We start from the raw sequence: 16,051 nt of genomic DNA, 5'->3' as shown, positions 1-16,051 counted from the left end.
GATTCTAGCCTAGACACAGGGCTGAAAACCACATGCATTTCAAAAAGTGTCAAATAACTCTGAAAAATACTTGCATGTTTTCTGAAGAGATCTGCATGTGGTGCTAAAGCCTGGGGATCTGCTTCCCTAACAAACTTCATAACTTCTTCAATAGACCAAGTGGAAGGATCTTTGCTATTAGTTCTTGGGGATTCACGTTCTGTCGAATGAAGGTCAGGTCCAGTAGTAGAACTTGCAGCTACATCAAAAAAAAAATCAACATGAACACAAGCCTAAACATTCATTTCTACTATGGACAAATTCAATTCAGCTATTTTTTGGGTTAAAAAAAAAAATCACCTCAGATAAGGACACCAGAACTGCACACAATCCTCCAGGTATGGCCTCACCAAATTCGTATACAATTGCAGCAAAACATCCTTATCCCTATACTCAAATCCTCTCGCCATGAAGGCCAACATAGCATTTGCTTTATTTACTGCCTGCTGTATCTGCACGTTTACTTTCAGCGACTGATGAACGAGGACACCAAGGTCTTGTTGAATATCCATCTCCCTCAATTTACACCTATCAAGTAATAGTCTGTCTTCCTATTATAGCTACCAAAGTGGATAACCTCACATTTATCCACATGGCACATTTGCCATGCAGATGCCCACACACACAGCTTGTCCAAATCACGCTGAAGCATCTCTGCATCCTCCTCACAGCTCACCCTCCCACCCAACTTTGTATCATCTGCAAATGTGGAGATAATACATTCAGTTCCCTCTTCCAAATCATTAATATATAACAGTTGCGGTCCTAGACAGATCACTGCGGAACCCCACTAGTCACTGACTGCCAACGCTTTGCTTCCTATCTGCTAACCAGCTTTCTATCCATCTCAAGACTTTACCTGCAATCCCATGTGCTTTAACTTTACAAAGTAGTCTGTTACGCGAGACCTTGTCAAAAGCCTTCTGAAGGTCTAAATAAACAACATCCACTGGCTCTCCTTGGTCAACTCTACTAGTTACATCCTCAAAAAATTCCAATAGATTCGTCAAGCCTGATTTCCCTTTGATAAATCCATGCTGACTGTGTCTGATTGTACCACTGCCTTCCAAATGTCGAGTTACGAAATACTTGATAATAGACTCTAGCCACTTTCCCAGTATTGACATTAGGCTCACTGGTCCATAGTTCCTTGTTTTCTCTCTACCTTCCTTTTTGAATAGCGGGCTTACATTAGCTACCCTCCAATCTGTAGGAACTATTCCAGATCCAAAGAATTTTGGAAAATGAAAATGGATCTATTTCCAGGGCCATTTCCTTAAGTACTCTGGGAGGAAGATCATCAGGACCTGGAGATTTATCCACCTTCAATCACATCAACTTCCCCAAAACAATTTCGCTACTAATGTTGATTTCCTTCAGCTCGTCACTTAAATGTTTCTCTCAGCACTTCTGGTACATTGCTTCAGTCTTCACAAAGGAAGACATGAATAAAGTACAAATTTAATTCTTCAGCCGTTTCTTTAACCAGTTATGAATTCTCCCGTTTCTGACTGTAAAGGGCTTACATTCGTTTTTGTCAATCTTTTTCTCTCTACACATCTATAGAAACTTTTAGTCAGTTTTTATGTTCCCTGCTAGCTTACTTTCATACTCCATTTTTCCCTTCTTAATCAATCCCTTGGTCCTCCTTTGCTGAATTTTAAACTGCTCCCAATCCTCAGGCCTATTGCTTTTCTTGCCAATTTGTATGCTTCTTCCTTGAATCTGATACCATCTCTAATTTCCCTTGTAAGCCATGGTTTGGCCACAATTCCCTTACAACTCTTGGGCCAAACAGGAATAACAACTTCTGGAGTTCACCTATTCGTTCTTAAATGCCTGCCATTGCCTGTCCACTGTCTTTCCTTTCAGTAATATTTCCAGTCCGTCATGGCCAATTCAACCCTCATACCATCATAACGACTTTTATTGAGATTCAGGATCCTGGTCTTAGAAGCAACCTTGACAAAGAATTCTACTATATTATGGTCACTCGTTCCCAAGGGTTCTCTCACAACTAGATTGCCAACTAATCCTTTCTCATTGCACAACACCGTGTCCAAGATGGCCTGCTCCTTGTTTGTTCCTCAACATATTGCTCCAGAAAACCATCCCGTATGCACTGCAGAAATTCCTCCTCTATTGTACTGTGACTAATTTGACTCTCAATCTATATGCAGATTAAAGTGGCCCATAATCACAGATGTTCCTTTAACACATGCATCTCTGATTTCCTGTCTAATGATTTTTCCAACATTACCATTAGTTTGGCAGTCTGTATATCACCCCCACCAATGTTTTGTGCCCCTTGTTGTTTCTTAACTCGATCCATACAGATTCCACATCATCTATGCTAATATCTTTCCTCAATATCGTATCAATATCATCTTTAATCAACAATGCAACTCCACCATCTTTTCCAAACACTGAATAGCCCTCAATGTTGTTTCCATCCTTGCTCACCTTGGCTACGGGGTGAGCTGGGAAGGGTTTTAAAAAATATATATAAAGCCACTCACCTGGCAAATCGTTCTCATTGTTCGTCGGAACAAGCTGAGAGGAGGATCGATTTGTGGTGGGAGAGTGAAGGTAAGCCACTGACTAATTTTTAGTTTTTCGCGGGGTTCCTTTTATTAAAAAAAGTTACTTTAAAAGTAAAGCGGAAGTGGGCCGCGGGGTGAGCTGGGAAGGGTATTTTTAGTGTGTAAAGTTCAAAAGGCAGGCCGCACTATCCAGCGGGCAGCGTCGGTAGCGGGCAGCGGGGTGAGCAGGTATCAGAGTGAGAGCTAGAGGGCTTTGGCTCATCGGGCTTAGGCGGAAATGGGCGAGGCAGGTAGGATTATTTCTTAGTTTGTAATAACTTAAACCAGGTAATTGGGATGGAGGGTCATGTGATGTGCTGTTTCTGCATGATGTGGGAGCTGGTGGACCCCACTGTGGTTCCCAGTGAGCACGTCTGCAGTAAGTGTTGGTTGTTTGAGGAACTCTGGCTCAGGGTTGATGAGCTGGAGTCTGAGCTTCGGACACTGCGACATATCAGGGAGGGGGAGAGTTACCTGGACACTGCGTTTCAGGAGGCAGTCACACCCCTTAGACTAACTAATTCAGCCGGGGGTCATGGACAAGAGGGTGTGGCTGAGTGAGGCAGGAAGTGGGATCCAGAAGTTAGAGTTGCAAGAGCCTCAGTCCCTGAATCTGTACAACAGGTTTGAGATTCTTGCTCCCAGCGTGGACGTGAACGGGGACTGCAAGGAGGACGAGCAAACTGCCCACGGCACCGTGCTACAGGGAGCCATTCAGGTGGAGGATGACAAAAGAAATGTAGTGGTAATTGGGGATCGTGTAGTTAGGGGCATTGACACTATTTTTTGTGACCAGGATCGAGAATCCCGAAGGTTCTGTTGCTTGCCTGGTGCTCAGGTCCAGGATATCTTATCTGGGTGGCAAAGGAACTTGGAGTAGGAGGGTAAGAATCCAGTTGTAGTGGTCCACGTAGGTGCCAACGACATAGGCAGAACACGAACAAAGGTTCTGCAGAGGGAGTACGAAAAGCTCGGAGCCAAATTAAAAAGCAGAACCAACAAGGTGGTAATCTCTGGATTACTACCTGAGCCACAAGCAAATTGGCGCAGGGTCAATAAGATTAAGGAGGTAAACGCGTGGCTCAAAGATTGGTGTGGGAGGAATGGGTTTGAATTCATGGGACATTGGCACCAGTATTGGGGAAGATGGGACCTGTTCAGATGGGATGGTCTTCGTCTGAATCGTGCTGGGACCAGCGTCCTGGCGAATCGTATAACCAGGGCTGTAAATAGGGCTTTAAACTAAATAGTGGGGGGAGAGAGGAGGGTTCAGGGGTATGGGGAATTACAAAATCAAAGGTAAAAGGAGAGGGTACGAGTGCAGGTTAATGATGAGGACATTCATCTAGTTAAAGGAGTCAAGGGCTCAGGCAGAGTAAAAAAGGTGACAAACACAAGTAGGGAGGTGGTCAACGCAGTGCAAGGAGATGGTCTGGGGAAGGATAACCAGTTTGCGACAGGTAGGGACAGAGCGTGCAATCAAAAGAATGTACGAACAAATCGGGTCCATATAAAGGCTAGCATAAAGACACTTTACCTGAATGCACGTAGCATTCAAAACAAAGTGAATGAGTTGATGGCACAAATCAGTACAAATGGGTATGATCTAGTGGACATTACAGAAACGTGGTTGCAGGGTGACCAGGACTGGGAACTGAATATCCAGGGGTATCAGACATTTCAGAAGGATAGACAGGAAGGAAAAGGAGGTGGGGTAGCTCTGTTAATTAAAGATAACATCAGGGCGGTAGTGAGAGACGATATAGGCTCTAAGGAGCATAATGTGGAATCATTGTGGGTGGAGATGAGGAATAGTAAGGGGAGAAAGTCACTGGTGGGCGTGGTCTATAGGCCCCCAAATAATAACTTTGAGGTGGGTCGGGCTATAAACAAGCAAATAATGGATGCGTGCAAAAACGGAACAGCAATAATCATGGGGGATTTTAACCTGCATATTGATTGGTTGACTCAAGTCAGACGCAGTGGACTTGAGGAAGAGTTCTTAGAATGCTGTTGGGATAGTTTCCTCGAACAGTATGTTACAGAACCTACGAGGGAGCGAGTTATCTTGGATCTGGTCCTGTGTAATGAGACAGGTAAAATTAATGATCTTCTTGTGAGGGATCCTCTTGGAATGAGTGATCACAATATGGTTGAATTTCTAATACAAATGGAGGGTGAGAAAGTAGGGTCCCAAACCAGTGTCCTCTGCTTGAACAGAGGGGAGTACAATAGGATGAGGGCAGAATTGGCTAATGTAGACTGGGAGCGCAGACTAGTTGGTAGGACAGCTGAGCAACAGTGGCGGATTTTTAAGGAGATTTTTCTCAGTTCTCAGCAAAAATATATTCCTGTGATAAAGAAGGAATGTAAGAAAAGGGATAAGCAGCCGTGGATAACTAAGGAAATAGAGTATTAAATTAAAAACCGATGCATACAGAGTGGCCAAAGCTAGTGGGGAATTAGAAGATTGGGAAAGCTTTAAAAAACAACAAAGAACTACTAAGAAAGCGATAAAGAAAGGAAAGATAGATTATGAAACTAAACTAGCACAAAATATAAAAACTGATAGCAAAAGTTTTTACATATAGAAAGGAAAAGAGTAGCTAAAGTAAATGTTGGACCCTTAGAAGACGAGAAGGGGGATTTAATAATGGGAAAACAAGGAAATGGCTGAGGCCTTAAATAAGTTTTTTGTGTTGGTCTTCACGGTAGAGGACACAAATAGCTTACCGAAAATTGACGGTCGTGGGACTGTAGGGGGTGAGGTCCTTAAAACGATTACTATTACTAAAGAGGTAGTGCTTGGTAGGCTAATAAGACTAAAGGTAGACAAGTCCCCGGGCCCGCATAGAATGCATCCCAGGGTACTGAAAGAAATGGCAGAAGTAACAGCAGATGCGTTGGTTGTAATTTATCAAAATTCGCTGGACTCTGGGGGAAGTGCCGGCTGATTGGAAAACAGCTAATGCGACGCCACTGTTTAAAAAAGGAGGTAGACAAAAGGCGGGTAACTGCAGGCTGGTTAGCTTAACGTCTGTAGTTGGGAAATTGCTGGAATCCATCATTAAAGAAGAAATAGCAGGACACCTGGAAAAAACTGGTTTGATCAAGCAGATGCAGCATGGATTCATGAAGGGAAAGTTGTGTTTGACGAATTTACTGGATTTTTATGAAGATGTAACGAGTGCAGTTGACAGAGGGGAACCGGTGGATATGGTGTTTTTAGATTTCCAGAAGGCGTTCGATAAGGTGCCTCACAAAAGGTTGCTGCGGAAGATTAGGGTACACGGAGTTGGGGGTAAAGTGTTAGCGTGGATTGAGGATTGGCTATCTAACAGGAAGCAGAGAGTTGGAATAAATGGGTGCTTTTCTGGTTGGCAGTTGGTGACTAGTGGCGTGCCGCAGGGATCGGTGCTGGGGCCTCAACTGTTTACTATATACATAGACGATCTGGAGGAGGGGACCGAGTGTAGGGTAACAAAGTTTGCGGATGACACAAAGATGAGTGGGAAAGCGAATTGCGTGGAGGATGTGGAAAGTCTGCAGAGAGATTTGGATAGGCTAAGTGAATGGGCGAGGATCTGGCAGATGGAGTATAACGTTGACAAGTGAGAGGTTATCCACTTTGGAAGGAATAATAGTAAAATGGACTATTATTTAAATGGTGAAAAATTACAACATACTACTGTGCAGAGGGACCTGGGGGTCCTTGTGCATGAATCGCAAAAACTCAGTTTGCAGGTGCAGCAGGTGATCAAGAAGGCAAATGGAATGTTAGAAACCCTACAGTGCAGAAGGAGGCCATTCGGCCCATCGAGTCTGCACCGACCACAATCCCACCCAGGCCCTACGCCCATATCCCTACATATTTACCCGCTAATCCCTCTAACCTACACATCTCAGGACACTAAGGGGCAATTTTAGCATGGCCAATCAACCTAACCCGCACATCTTTGGACTGTGGGAGGAAACCGGAGCACCCGGAGGAAACCCACGCAGACACGAGGAGAATGTGCAAACTCCACACAGACAGTGAACCAAGCCGGGAATCGAACCCAGGTCCCTGGAGCTGTGAAGCAGCAGTGCTAACCACTGTGCTACCGTGCCGCCCAAATGTTGGCCTTTATCGCGAAGGAGATGGAGTATAAAAGCAGGGAGGTCTTGCTGCAATTGTACAAGGTACTGGTGAGGCCGCAACTAGAGTACTGTGTGAAATTTTGGTCCCCTTATTTGCGGAAGGATATATTGGCCTTGGAGGGAGTACAGAGAAGGTTCACCAGGTTGATACTGGAGAGGAGGGGGGTTAGCTTATGAGGAGAGATTGAGTAGATTGGGCCTGTACTCGTTGGAGTTTAGAAGGCTGAGGGGAGATCTTATAGAGACATATAAGATAATGAAGGGGCTAGACAGGGTAGAGGCAGAGAGATTCTTTCCACTTAGAAAGGAAACAAGAACTAGAGGACACAGCCTCAAAATAAGGGGGAGTCAGTTTAGAACAGAGTTGAGGAGGAACTTCTTCTCTCAGAGGGTAGTGAATCTCTGGAATTCTCTCCCATTGAAGCAGTGGAGGCTACCTCGTTAAATATGTTTAAGTCACAGGTAGATAGATTTCTAATCAATAAGGGAATTAAGGGTTATGAGGAGCGGGCGGGTAAGTGGAACAAAACCACGATCAGATCAGCCATGATCTTATTGAACGGTGGGGCAGGCTCAAGGGGCTAGATGGCCTACTCCTGCTCCTATTTCTTATGTTCTTATGGAGCCATGTCTCCGTAATGCCAACTATATCATACCCCTTTACATTTATCTGTGCAACTAATTCATCCATTTTGTTTCGAATGCTCCGAGCAGTCAGGTACAAAACCTTAAGGTGGGCACTTTTAAATGTTTCTTTTCCCTTTCTTACTATTTTTTTTTTAACTCTGTTCTTATCTGACTCGATTTCTCTGCCCATCATTTTCTTTATTCCCCTTGCTATCTTTTCCCCTTGTTCTTAATTCCCCCTGCCCTGAATCCTTGCAAAGGTTCCATCCACCTGCCATTTTAGTTTAAACTCTTCCCAACCACTCCAGCAAGTACCCCTCAGCCCTCCCTGCCAAGGACATCAATCCCGATCCTGCCCAGGTGTAACCCGTCTAATTTGTACAGGCCCAACCTGCCCCAATGCCCTAGGAATCTGAAACCCTCCCCCTCACACCATCTTTTCAGCCACATATTCATCCTATGTATCCTGCTGTTTCTACTCTGACTAGCATGTGGCACAGGTAGTATTCCTGAGATTACTACCTTTGGGGTCCTACTTTTCAGCTTGCTTCCTAGCTCCCTATATTCTGCTTTTAGGGCCTCATCCCTTTTTTTAACCTATTTGGTTTGTACCAAAGTGTATACAACCACTGGCTGTTCGCCCTCCCCCTTCAGAATGTCCTGCAGCCCTCCGAGACATCCTTGACCCTAGCACCAGGGAGGCAACATACCATCCTGGAGTCTTGTTTGTGGCCACAGAAATGTCTATCTATTCCCCTTACAACTGAATCCCCTATAGCTATTGCATTCCCACACTTCTTACTCCTCTTCTGTGCAGCAGAACCAACCATGGTGCAACGGATTTGGCTGTTGCTGTTTTCCCCTGAAAAGCCATTCCCCTCAACAGTATCCCAAACGGTACATCTGTTTTGCAGGGGAACAGCCACAGGGGATTCCTGCACTGCCTGCCTAGCTCTCTTGCTCTGTCTGGTGGTCACCCATTCCCTTCCTGCCTGTGGAGTCTGAGCCTGTGGTGCGACCACCTCTCTATACGTGCTATCCACAATACTCTTCACCTCACGGATGCTCCAGTGTCCCCAGCTGCAGCTCCAGCTCCAAAACCCAAACTTCCAGGAGCTGCATCTGGAGACACTTCCTGCTGGCCCCGGGCACTGGAAACATTCCCGGCCTCCCACATAGAGCACGAAGAACATGGCTTGGAGCTCTCCTGTCATGTCTTACCCCTTTAAATTAAACTTAGGCTGGGTCTTTGAATTACTAGCTCATTGACAATACCATTACACCACTGCATCACCTTATGATATTATAGGGCCTCTTTCAGATTCAGCAAGTAGCTGGGTGCTGTCAGCATACTGCAAGTTTGTTATATTCTTGCCTCCAACCTTTAGCCCTGTAAGTACATCCATCTCTCCGAATATTTGTTCTCTGTCCAGATTAAATAGTTTTGGTAATAGTACATAATATTGTGCTGCTCCTCTCTTCACTTGAAAGATATCTGCTTGTCTATCTTTTAAGATAATGCTTGCAATTTGCTGCCAACATAGGCTTTGGATAAATTTCATATCATTGTTATCAATGCCCAGCAGCACAACGATTAGCTTTTGGTGATAAACATGATTGAGCACTACATACGTATGTACAGCCACACTGTGATGGAACAGAACCTAATGCTATAAATCTTTATAAAAATATATCCTCATTGCTATTTCTTAATTTTAATACCCCTTTTTGCTGAATTAGGATCATTAAATTGGCTGACCCCGAGTAACCAGAACAAAGAGGCCATCTCAGTGTCAGAAATGTCTCATCTTGTTATTTCTGAGAAGCTACTAACAGACGACCTAATTTTAAAGGGAGCTACATGAAGGCCATTTGCGTTTGAGAGACCAGGCATGCCCGCAGAGTCAGAGAGTCTACAACAACAATGGCCTCCCAAACATTCCTTTTAATTCAATGGCGACAAAGTTAGCAGTTTTGAAGACCAAGCCGTATTCAGACACTAGATAAAAAAGGTTGAAGACCTTGTGGGTAAGTAAGGCCAATTGACTCAAAACTCTGGCTTGTTAAACATGTTAATATTGCCTTCCTGAACTGCAAGCCAGTTTGTTGCATTAACATCTGATTAGCAAGCCACATTGACATGGGTGGCACGGTGGCAAGCACTGCTGTCTCACAGCCCCTGGGTTCGATTCCCGGCTTGGGTCACTGTCTGTGTGGAGTCTGCACATTCTCCCAGTGTCTGCGTGGGTTTCCTCCGGATGCTCCGGTTTCCTCCCACAGTCTGAAAGATGTGCTGGTTAGGTGCATTGGCCATGCTAAATTCTCCCTCAGTGTACCCCAACAGGCGCCGGAGTGTGGTGACTAGGGGATTTTCACAGTAACTTCATAACAGTGTTAATGTAAGCCTACTTGTGACACCAGTAAATAAACTTAAAAGGAGGAACTCTGGTGAGGTTGGACAATAGGCAATCTACTCTGCTTCTGCTGAAAGTTCTGTACTATTGTCTACAAACTGAAACATCACTACATCTCTATTTTATCATGTGAAGTTTACACTACTAGAAAAGCTAATCCTACCACCACTGGTTTTATACCCACTGATCTCTGTGAAGGAATTCCTCATGGGATGTTGATTCTGGACCACACATGAACCAATATTTATTTTCTGTGGCCTCTTTACTGTAAAACCTTATTTTCTTTATTTTTCCTTTTACTGTATGTGTGCAGCGGCAGATGTTCTGAACCCTCCTTTACAGCTTCTTGAATGTGCACAATGAAGTAACCCATTTGAGTTCATCCTCTCTCATGTTTGTTGAAGAGTAATAGCAAAAACCATGGGGGTGAGGTACATGCCCCTGCTTATTAAAAAGGAAACAAATCAAAAAACCCTTCGGTCACGGATGCAGTGCATGCCACCACCCCTGTAACACATATATACACACATGCATGCACCATGGATTAAATTATGAGGACATGTTGGATAAAATTGAGTTGCATTCTCTTAAATTTGGAAGATTGAGATCTCTAATTAAAGTGTTTCACATTATAAAAGGGTTGAACATAATAGATACAGAGAAGTTATTTCAGCTGATCTAGGAATTCCAGAAAAAGGAGGTAAAATTTTTAAACTAAGGGCTAACCCATTGTGGAGTAAAATCAGGAGACACTATTTCACACAAAGGCTAGTGGAAACTTGAATTCCCACCACCATAAGATGTGTATGCAAGGTCAAATAGGAGCTTTAAGACTGAAACAGCAGATTTTTATTCAGAATAGAGAGATATGGATCAAATATAGTAAATGGAGTTTAGGTACAGAGCAGTCATGATCTACTTAAATGGTTCAAAAGACTGTCCATCTCTCCTCTTAAATTCCTATGGTCCTTAGAATCATAGAAACCCTACAGTGTAGAAAGAGGCCATTTGGCCCATCGAGTCTGTACCGACCACAATCCCACCCAGGCCCTACCCCCATATTCCTACATATTTACCCGCTAATCCCTCTAACCTACGCATCTCAGGACACTAAGGGGCAATTTAGCATGGCCAATCAACCTAACCCGCACATCTTTGGACTGTGGGAAGAAACTGGAGCACCCGGAGGAAACCCACGCAGACACGGGGAGAATGTGCAAACTCCACACAGACAGTGACCCAAGCCGGGAATCGAACCCGGGTCCCTGGAGCTGTGAAGCAGCAGTGCTAACCACTGTGCTACCGTGCTGCCCTTCTCATGTGCCTTTAAGCTGAAGCAGAATTGCAACATTGCATACATACCTCCAAATTTAAAAAAAAAGTTGCAAATGTTTTATTTCTGATGTGTAAGTTTCAAACAGCCTGGCCATCTGTTTCATTTCAAGAGCACAAAGCAAAAATAGTTTGCAAGTATATGCCAGATGGTTACACTGCGGAAGCACATTTATCTTCAACTGAACTATTCCCCAACTGAATTGGAGGATCATCTTGATATTTCTGCTTTGTTTAGATGATTAAGGAATTAGTTAACATGCGTCATGTAACACTGTCATCTAGACACACTTGATTCAGTATTACACACTGTTAATAGGTTCAACAGTTGAATGCTTTATTTTGTATATCAGAAGGCAAGTTAAGCATAGTCTTTTATCTTTCTCTCCAATTTAAACAAGATATTTCTCTTTCTTCACACCAACTAATGAATCCAATGGATCAATGTGATCAAAAACGAATTATTTCATTTTCTTTATTCAAAGCATATTCTAACGTATTACAATGACAAATTTACTTAAGCTTCCTCCTCAAATAGTTGGATTTGTCTTTTTTCCATGCTTCTGAAGTATGAGGGGGGTTTGGTTAGAAGTAAGAGATAAAGATTTTCTACGTTTTGGAAATGAGCGCTTTGTAGGATGTGTCTCTCTCTGGGCAGGTCTGAGAATTTTCATTTATAGATTTGACTTATACCTTGCTTCCTGTTATAACAGCAGAATAACAATCGCTGTATTGATGTGATGACCTCATGCAGCGTAAATGTAAAAGTACAATTGATTATTTGGGTAATTTCAGAGGACTAGCTTCAGGTTACCAATCAAAGTTACAAGTTCATTTTCTTCCTTCTCTTTACTGAATTTTCTTCCTCCCTAACATTTGTAGTCATGTAATGTTCAGCCTTCTATGGTTCCATATAATAGCTTTGAAGGTTCTCTGATTTTGTGCTGTGGAGTGCCAATTCTTCTTAGATGCTATTATGTATTTAACTTCAATGACATAATTTGTCATGGACTGCAGAATAAATTGGAATATTTTAACCAGGTAATTTAGGAATAAATTACAACACAATACATAAATTACATAATACATAAATTACCATATGGAAACAGGCTGCTTAACCCTATTGCATCTTTTTATTTCCCTTTCTTTCCTGCCTCTATTTAACCCTTAGTTCACCAAAATGTGTTTATGCAATAAGCTGTAATGCTACTATGAAAGGAATGCTGCAGAATCTAATTACCTACCTTCTATTCTTCTTTGCATACGGGTTCTGTTGACATCATAGTAACCATTGTTTGCTGAATTTGAAGTCTGTCTTCGCAAAGTGGAGTTTGAGGTAGAGCCTGAGGGTACAACAGAACTTCTGAAAAAAAATTTATTTCCTGAGTTACGATATTCACTTGAATTTCGTTGAGGGGGGCTAGGTGGTTTAACAGAATTCAGGGCAGAATCCAAGGACTCCGAATATTTGTGTTCCTTTGGTATAACATTCTCTTCTGCAGGCAATGTTTCTGCTGAAGGCAAAGTAAAATAAAAAAAATCTATGAAAAACATTTGAAATAGAATATCTTTCCACTGACTCACCATTTTTCACAAGAAGCAAATTTCACACGTATAAATCTGTGCATAATCTTTATTCTTGATTGGCTTTCTTCACGACATGTGGCTAGCCTTTTTATTGATTGTACAATTAGTAAAAATCACTTAATTATATAGTGTATTACAAATGACTTCCTCACACATTAGCTCACTTAAATATGATGGAAATGGACAATGTTAATTTTCTCAGTTGAAAAATTAACACTTCACCAAATTACTCCCTTGCCTCCCTCCTGAAACCACTGGTTTCAGAAGTATGGTTTCACTAATAGTAAGGAAGATTTGCAGAAATTTCTTACCAGGAGAATTGTTGGGGCTCGGATTGCCACACAAAGTGTGAGTAAAGCAAAGCTCATTGCACTTTTTAAGGGGAAATTGGGTAATTATCTAAAACCTAGGAAGATTGTCTATATGGATTTCAGTAAGGCATTTGACAAAGTCCCTCATGGCAGGTTGGTTAAGAAGGTTAAGGCTCATGGGATACAAGGAGAGGTGGCCAGATGGGTAGAAAACTGGCCTGGCCACAGGAGACAGAGGGTAACAGTCGAAGGGTCTTTTTCCGGTTGGAGGTCTGTGACCAGTGGTGTTCACAGTAAGAGTTTTAACAACACCAGGTTAAAGTCCAACAGGTTTATTTGGTAGCAAATGCCATTAGCTTTCGGAGCGCTGCTCCTTCGTCAGATGGAGTGGAAATCTGCTCTCAAACAGGCCACAGAGACACAAAATCAAGGTACAGAATACTGATTAGAATGCGAATCTCTACAACCAACCATTCTCATCAGTATTCTGTAATTTGATTTTGTGTCTCTGTGCCCTGTTTGAGAGCAGATTTCCACTCCATCTGACGAAGGAGCAGCGCTCCGAAAGCTAATGGCATTTGCTACCAAATAAACCTGTTGGACTTTAACCTGGTGTTGTTAAAACTCTTATTGTGTTTACCCCAGTCCAACGCCGGCATCTCCACATCATGACCAGTGGTGTTCCGCAGGGCTCTGTACTGGGACCTCTGCTATTTGTGATATTATATATATATATATATATATATATTTCATAGAATCATAGAAACCCTACAGTGCAGAAAGAGGCCATTTGGCCCATCGAGTCTGCACTGGCCACAATCCCACCCAGGTCCTACCCCCATATCTACCCCCTGACCCACACATCTCAGGACATTAAGGGGCAATTTTAGCATGGCCAATCAACCTAACCCGCACATCTTTGGACTGTGGGAGGAAACCGGAGCACCCGGAGAAAACCTACGCAGACATGAGGAGAATGTGCAAACTCCACACAGGCAGTGACCCTGTTTCTACCCTAGTTCTGGGAAATGAGCCCGGTCAGGTCGTCAAAGTTTCGGTAGGGGAACATGTGGCAAATAGTGACCACAACTCTGTTAACTTTAGGATAGTAATGGACAAGGATGAGTGCTGTCCTACGGGCAGGGTGCTAAATTGGGGGAAGGCTGACTATAGCCGGATTAGGCAGGAATTGGTGGATGTTGATTGGGAGAGGATGTTCGAGGGTAAGTCCGCGTCTGGCATGTGGGAGTCTTTTAAGGAACTATTGATAAGGCTGCAGGATAGGCATGTGCCTGTAAAAAGGAAAGATAGGAAAGGTAGGATTCGAGAGCCGTGGATAACCAGGGAAATTGAGGATCTGATTAAAATGAAAAGGGAGGCGTACGTTAAGTCCAGGCAACTGAAAACAGATGGAGCTCTGGAGGAATACAGAGAGAGTAGGAAAGATCTCAAACGGGGAGTTAGAAGGGCAAAAAGAGGGCACGAGATGTTCTTGGCAGGCAGGATTAAGGAGAATCCTAAGGCATTCTATTCATACGTTAGGAACAAAAGAGTTGTCAGGGAGAAAATCGGACCTCTCAGGGACAAAGGAGGGGAATTATGCTTAGAACCCAAGGGAATAGGGGAGATCCTAAATGAATACTTTGCATCGGTATTCACGAAGGAGAGGGGCGTGTTAACCGGGAGTGTCTCGGAGGGAGGTGTTGACCCGTTAGAGAAAATCTCCATTACGAGAGAGGAAGTGTTAGGTTTTTTAGGGAACATTAAAACTGACAAAGCTCCAGGGCCTGATGGCATCTATCCTCGACTGCTCAGGGAGACGAGAGAGGAAATTGCTGGGCCTCTGACGGAAATCTTTGTCGCTTCTTTGGACACGGGTGAGGTCCCTGAGGATTGGAGGATAGCGAATGTGGTCCCGTTGTTTAAGAAGGGTAGCAGGGATAACCCAGGAAATTATAGGCCGGTGAGCTTGACGTCCGTGGTAGGGAAGTTGTTGGAGAGGATTCTTAGAGACAGGATGTATGTGCATTTAGAACGGAACAATCTCATTAGTGACAGACAGCATGGTTTTGTAAGAGGGAGGTCGTGCCTTACAAATTTGGTGGAGTTTTTTGAGGAAGTGACAAAAACGGTTGATGAAGGAAGGGCCGTGGATGTCGTCTATATGGATTTCAGTAAGGCATTTGACAAAGTCCCACATGGCAGGTTGGTTAAGAAGGTTAAGGCTCATGGGATACAAGGAGAAGTGGCTCGATGGGTGGAGAACTGGCTTGGCCATAGGAGACAGAGGGTAGTGGTCGAAGGGTCTTTTTCCGGCTGGAGGTCTGTGACCAGTGGTGTTCCGCAGGGCTCTGTACTGGGACCTCTGCTATTTGTGATATATATAAATGATTTGGAAGAAGGTGTAACTGGTGTAATCAGCAAGTTTGCGGATGACACAAAGATGGCTGGAATTGCGGATAGCGAAGAGCATTGTCGGGCAATACAGCAGGATATAGATAGGCTGGAAAATTGGGCGGAGAGGTGGCAGATGGAATTTAATCCGGATAAATGCGAAGTGATGCATTTTGGAAGAAATAATGTAGGGAGGAGTTATGCAATAAATGGCAGAGTCATCAGGAGTATAGAAACACAGAGGGACCTAGGTGTGCAAGTCCACAAATCCTTGAAGGTGGCAACACAGGTGGAGAAGGTGGTGAAGAAGGCATATGGTATGCTTGCCTTTATAGGACGGGGTATAGAGTATAAAAGCTGGAGTCTGATGATGCAGCTGTATAGAACGCTGGTTAGGCCGCATTTGGAGTACTGCGTCCAGTTCTGGTCGCCGCACTACCAGAAGGACGTGGAGGCATTGGAGAGAGTGCAGAGAAGGTTTACCAGGATGTTGCCTGGTATGGAGGGTCTTAGCTATGAGGAGAGATTGGGTAGACTGGGGTTGTTCTCCTTGGAAAGACGGAGAATGAGGGAAGATCTAATAGAGGTATACAAGATTATGAAGGGTATAGATAGGGTGAACAGT

The 16,051-nt window shown here is 43.6% G+C and overlaps 1 protein-coding gene across 8 annotated transcripts in view; it reads right to left on the bottom strand.

Annotated features, from left to right (window-relative positions):
- LOC144506358 (sex comb on midleg-like protein 2) overlaps positions 1–16,051 on the bottom strand; it is a 216,951-nt gene that overhangs the window by 1,532 nt on the left and 199,368 nt on the right. For 3 of the 8 annotated variants that reach the window (XM_078232360.1, XM_078232362.1, XM_078232364.1), the window contains exons 13-14: positions 12,379–12,648; positions 75–238 (exon numbers count right to left, since the gene is read on the bottom strand). In XM_078232360.1, coding sequence (XP_078088486.1) covers positions 75–238; positions 12,379–12,648 — 434 coding nt within the window. The remainder of the gene's footprint in view (positions 1–74; positions 239–12,378; positions 12,649–16,051) is intronic. The other 5 variants (XM_078232365.1, XM_078232366.1, XM_078232367.1 and 2 more) reach the window with 2 other exon arrangements.

Source organism: Mustelus asterias, chromosome 17 (assembly GCF_964213995.1).
Source record: "Mustelus asterias chromosome 17, sMusAst1.hap1.1, whole genome shotgun sequence".
Lineage (NCBI taxonomy): Eukaryota > Metazoa > Chordata > Chondrichthyes > Carcharhiniformes > Triakidae > Mustelus > Mustelus asterias.
This window is presented reverse-complemented; position numbering and strand designations above follow the sequence as displayed.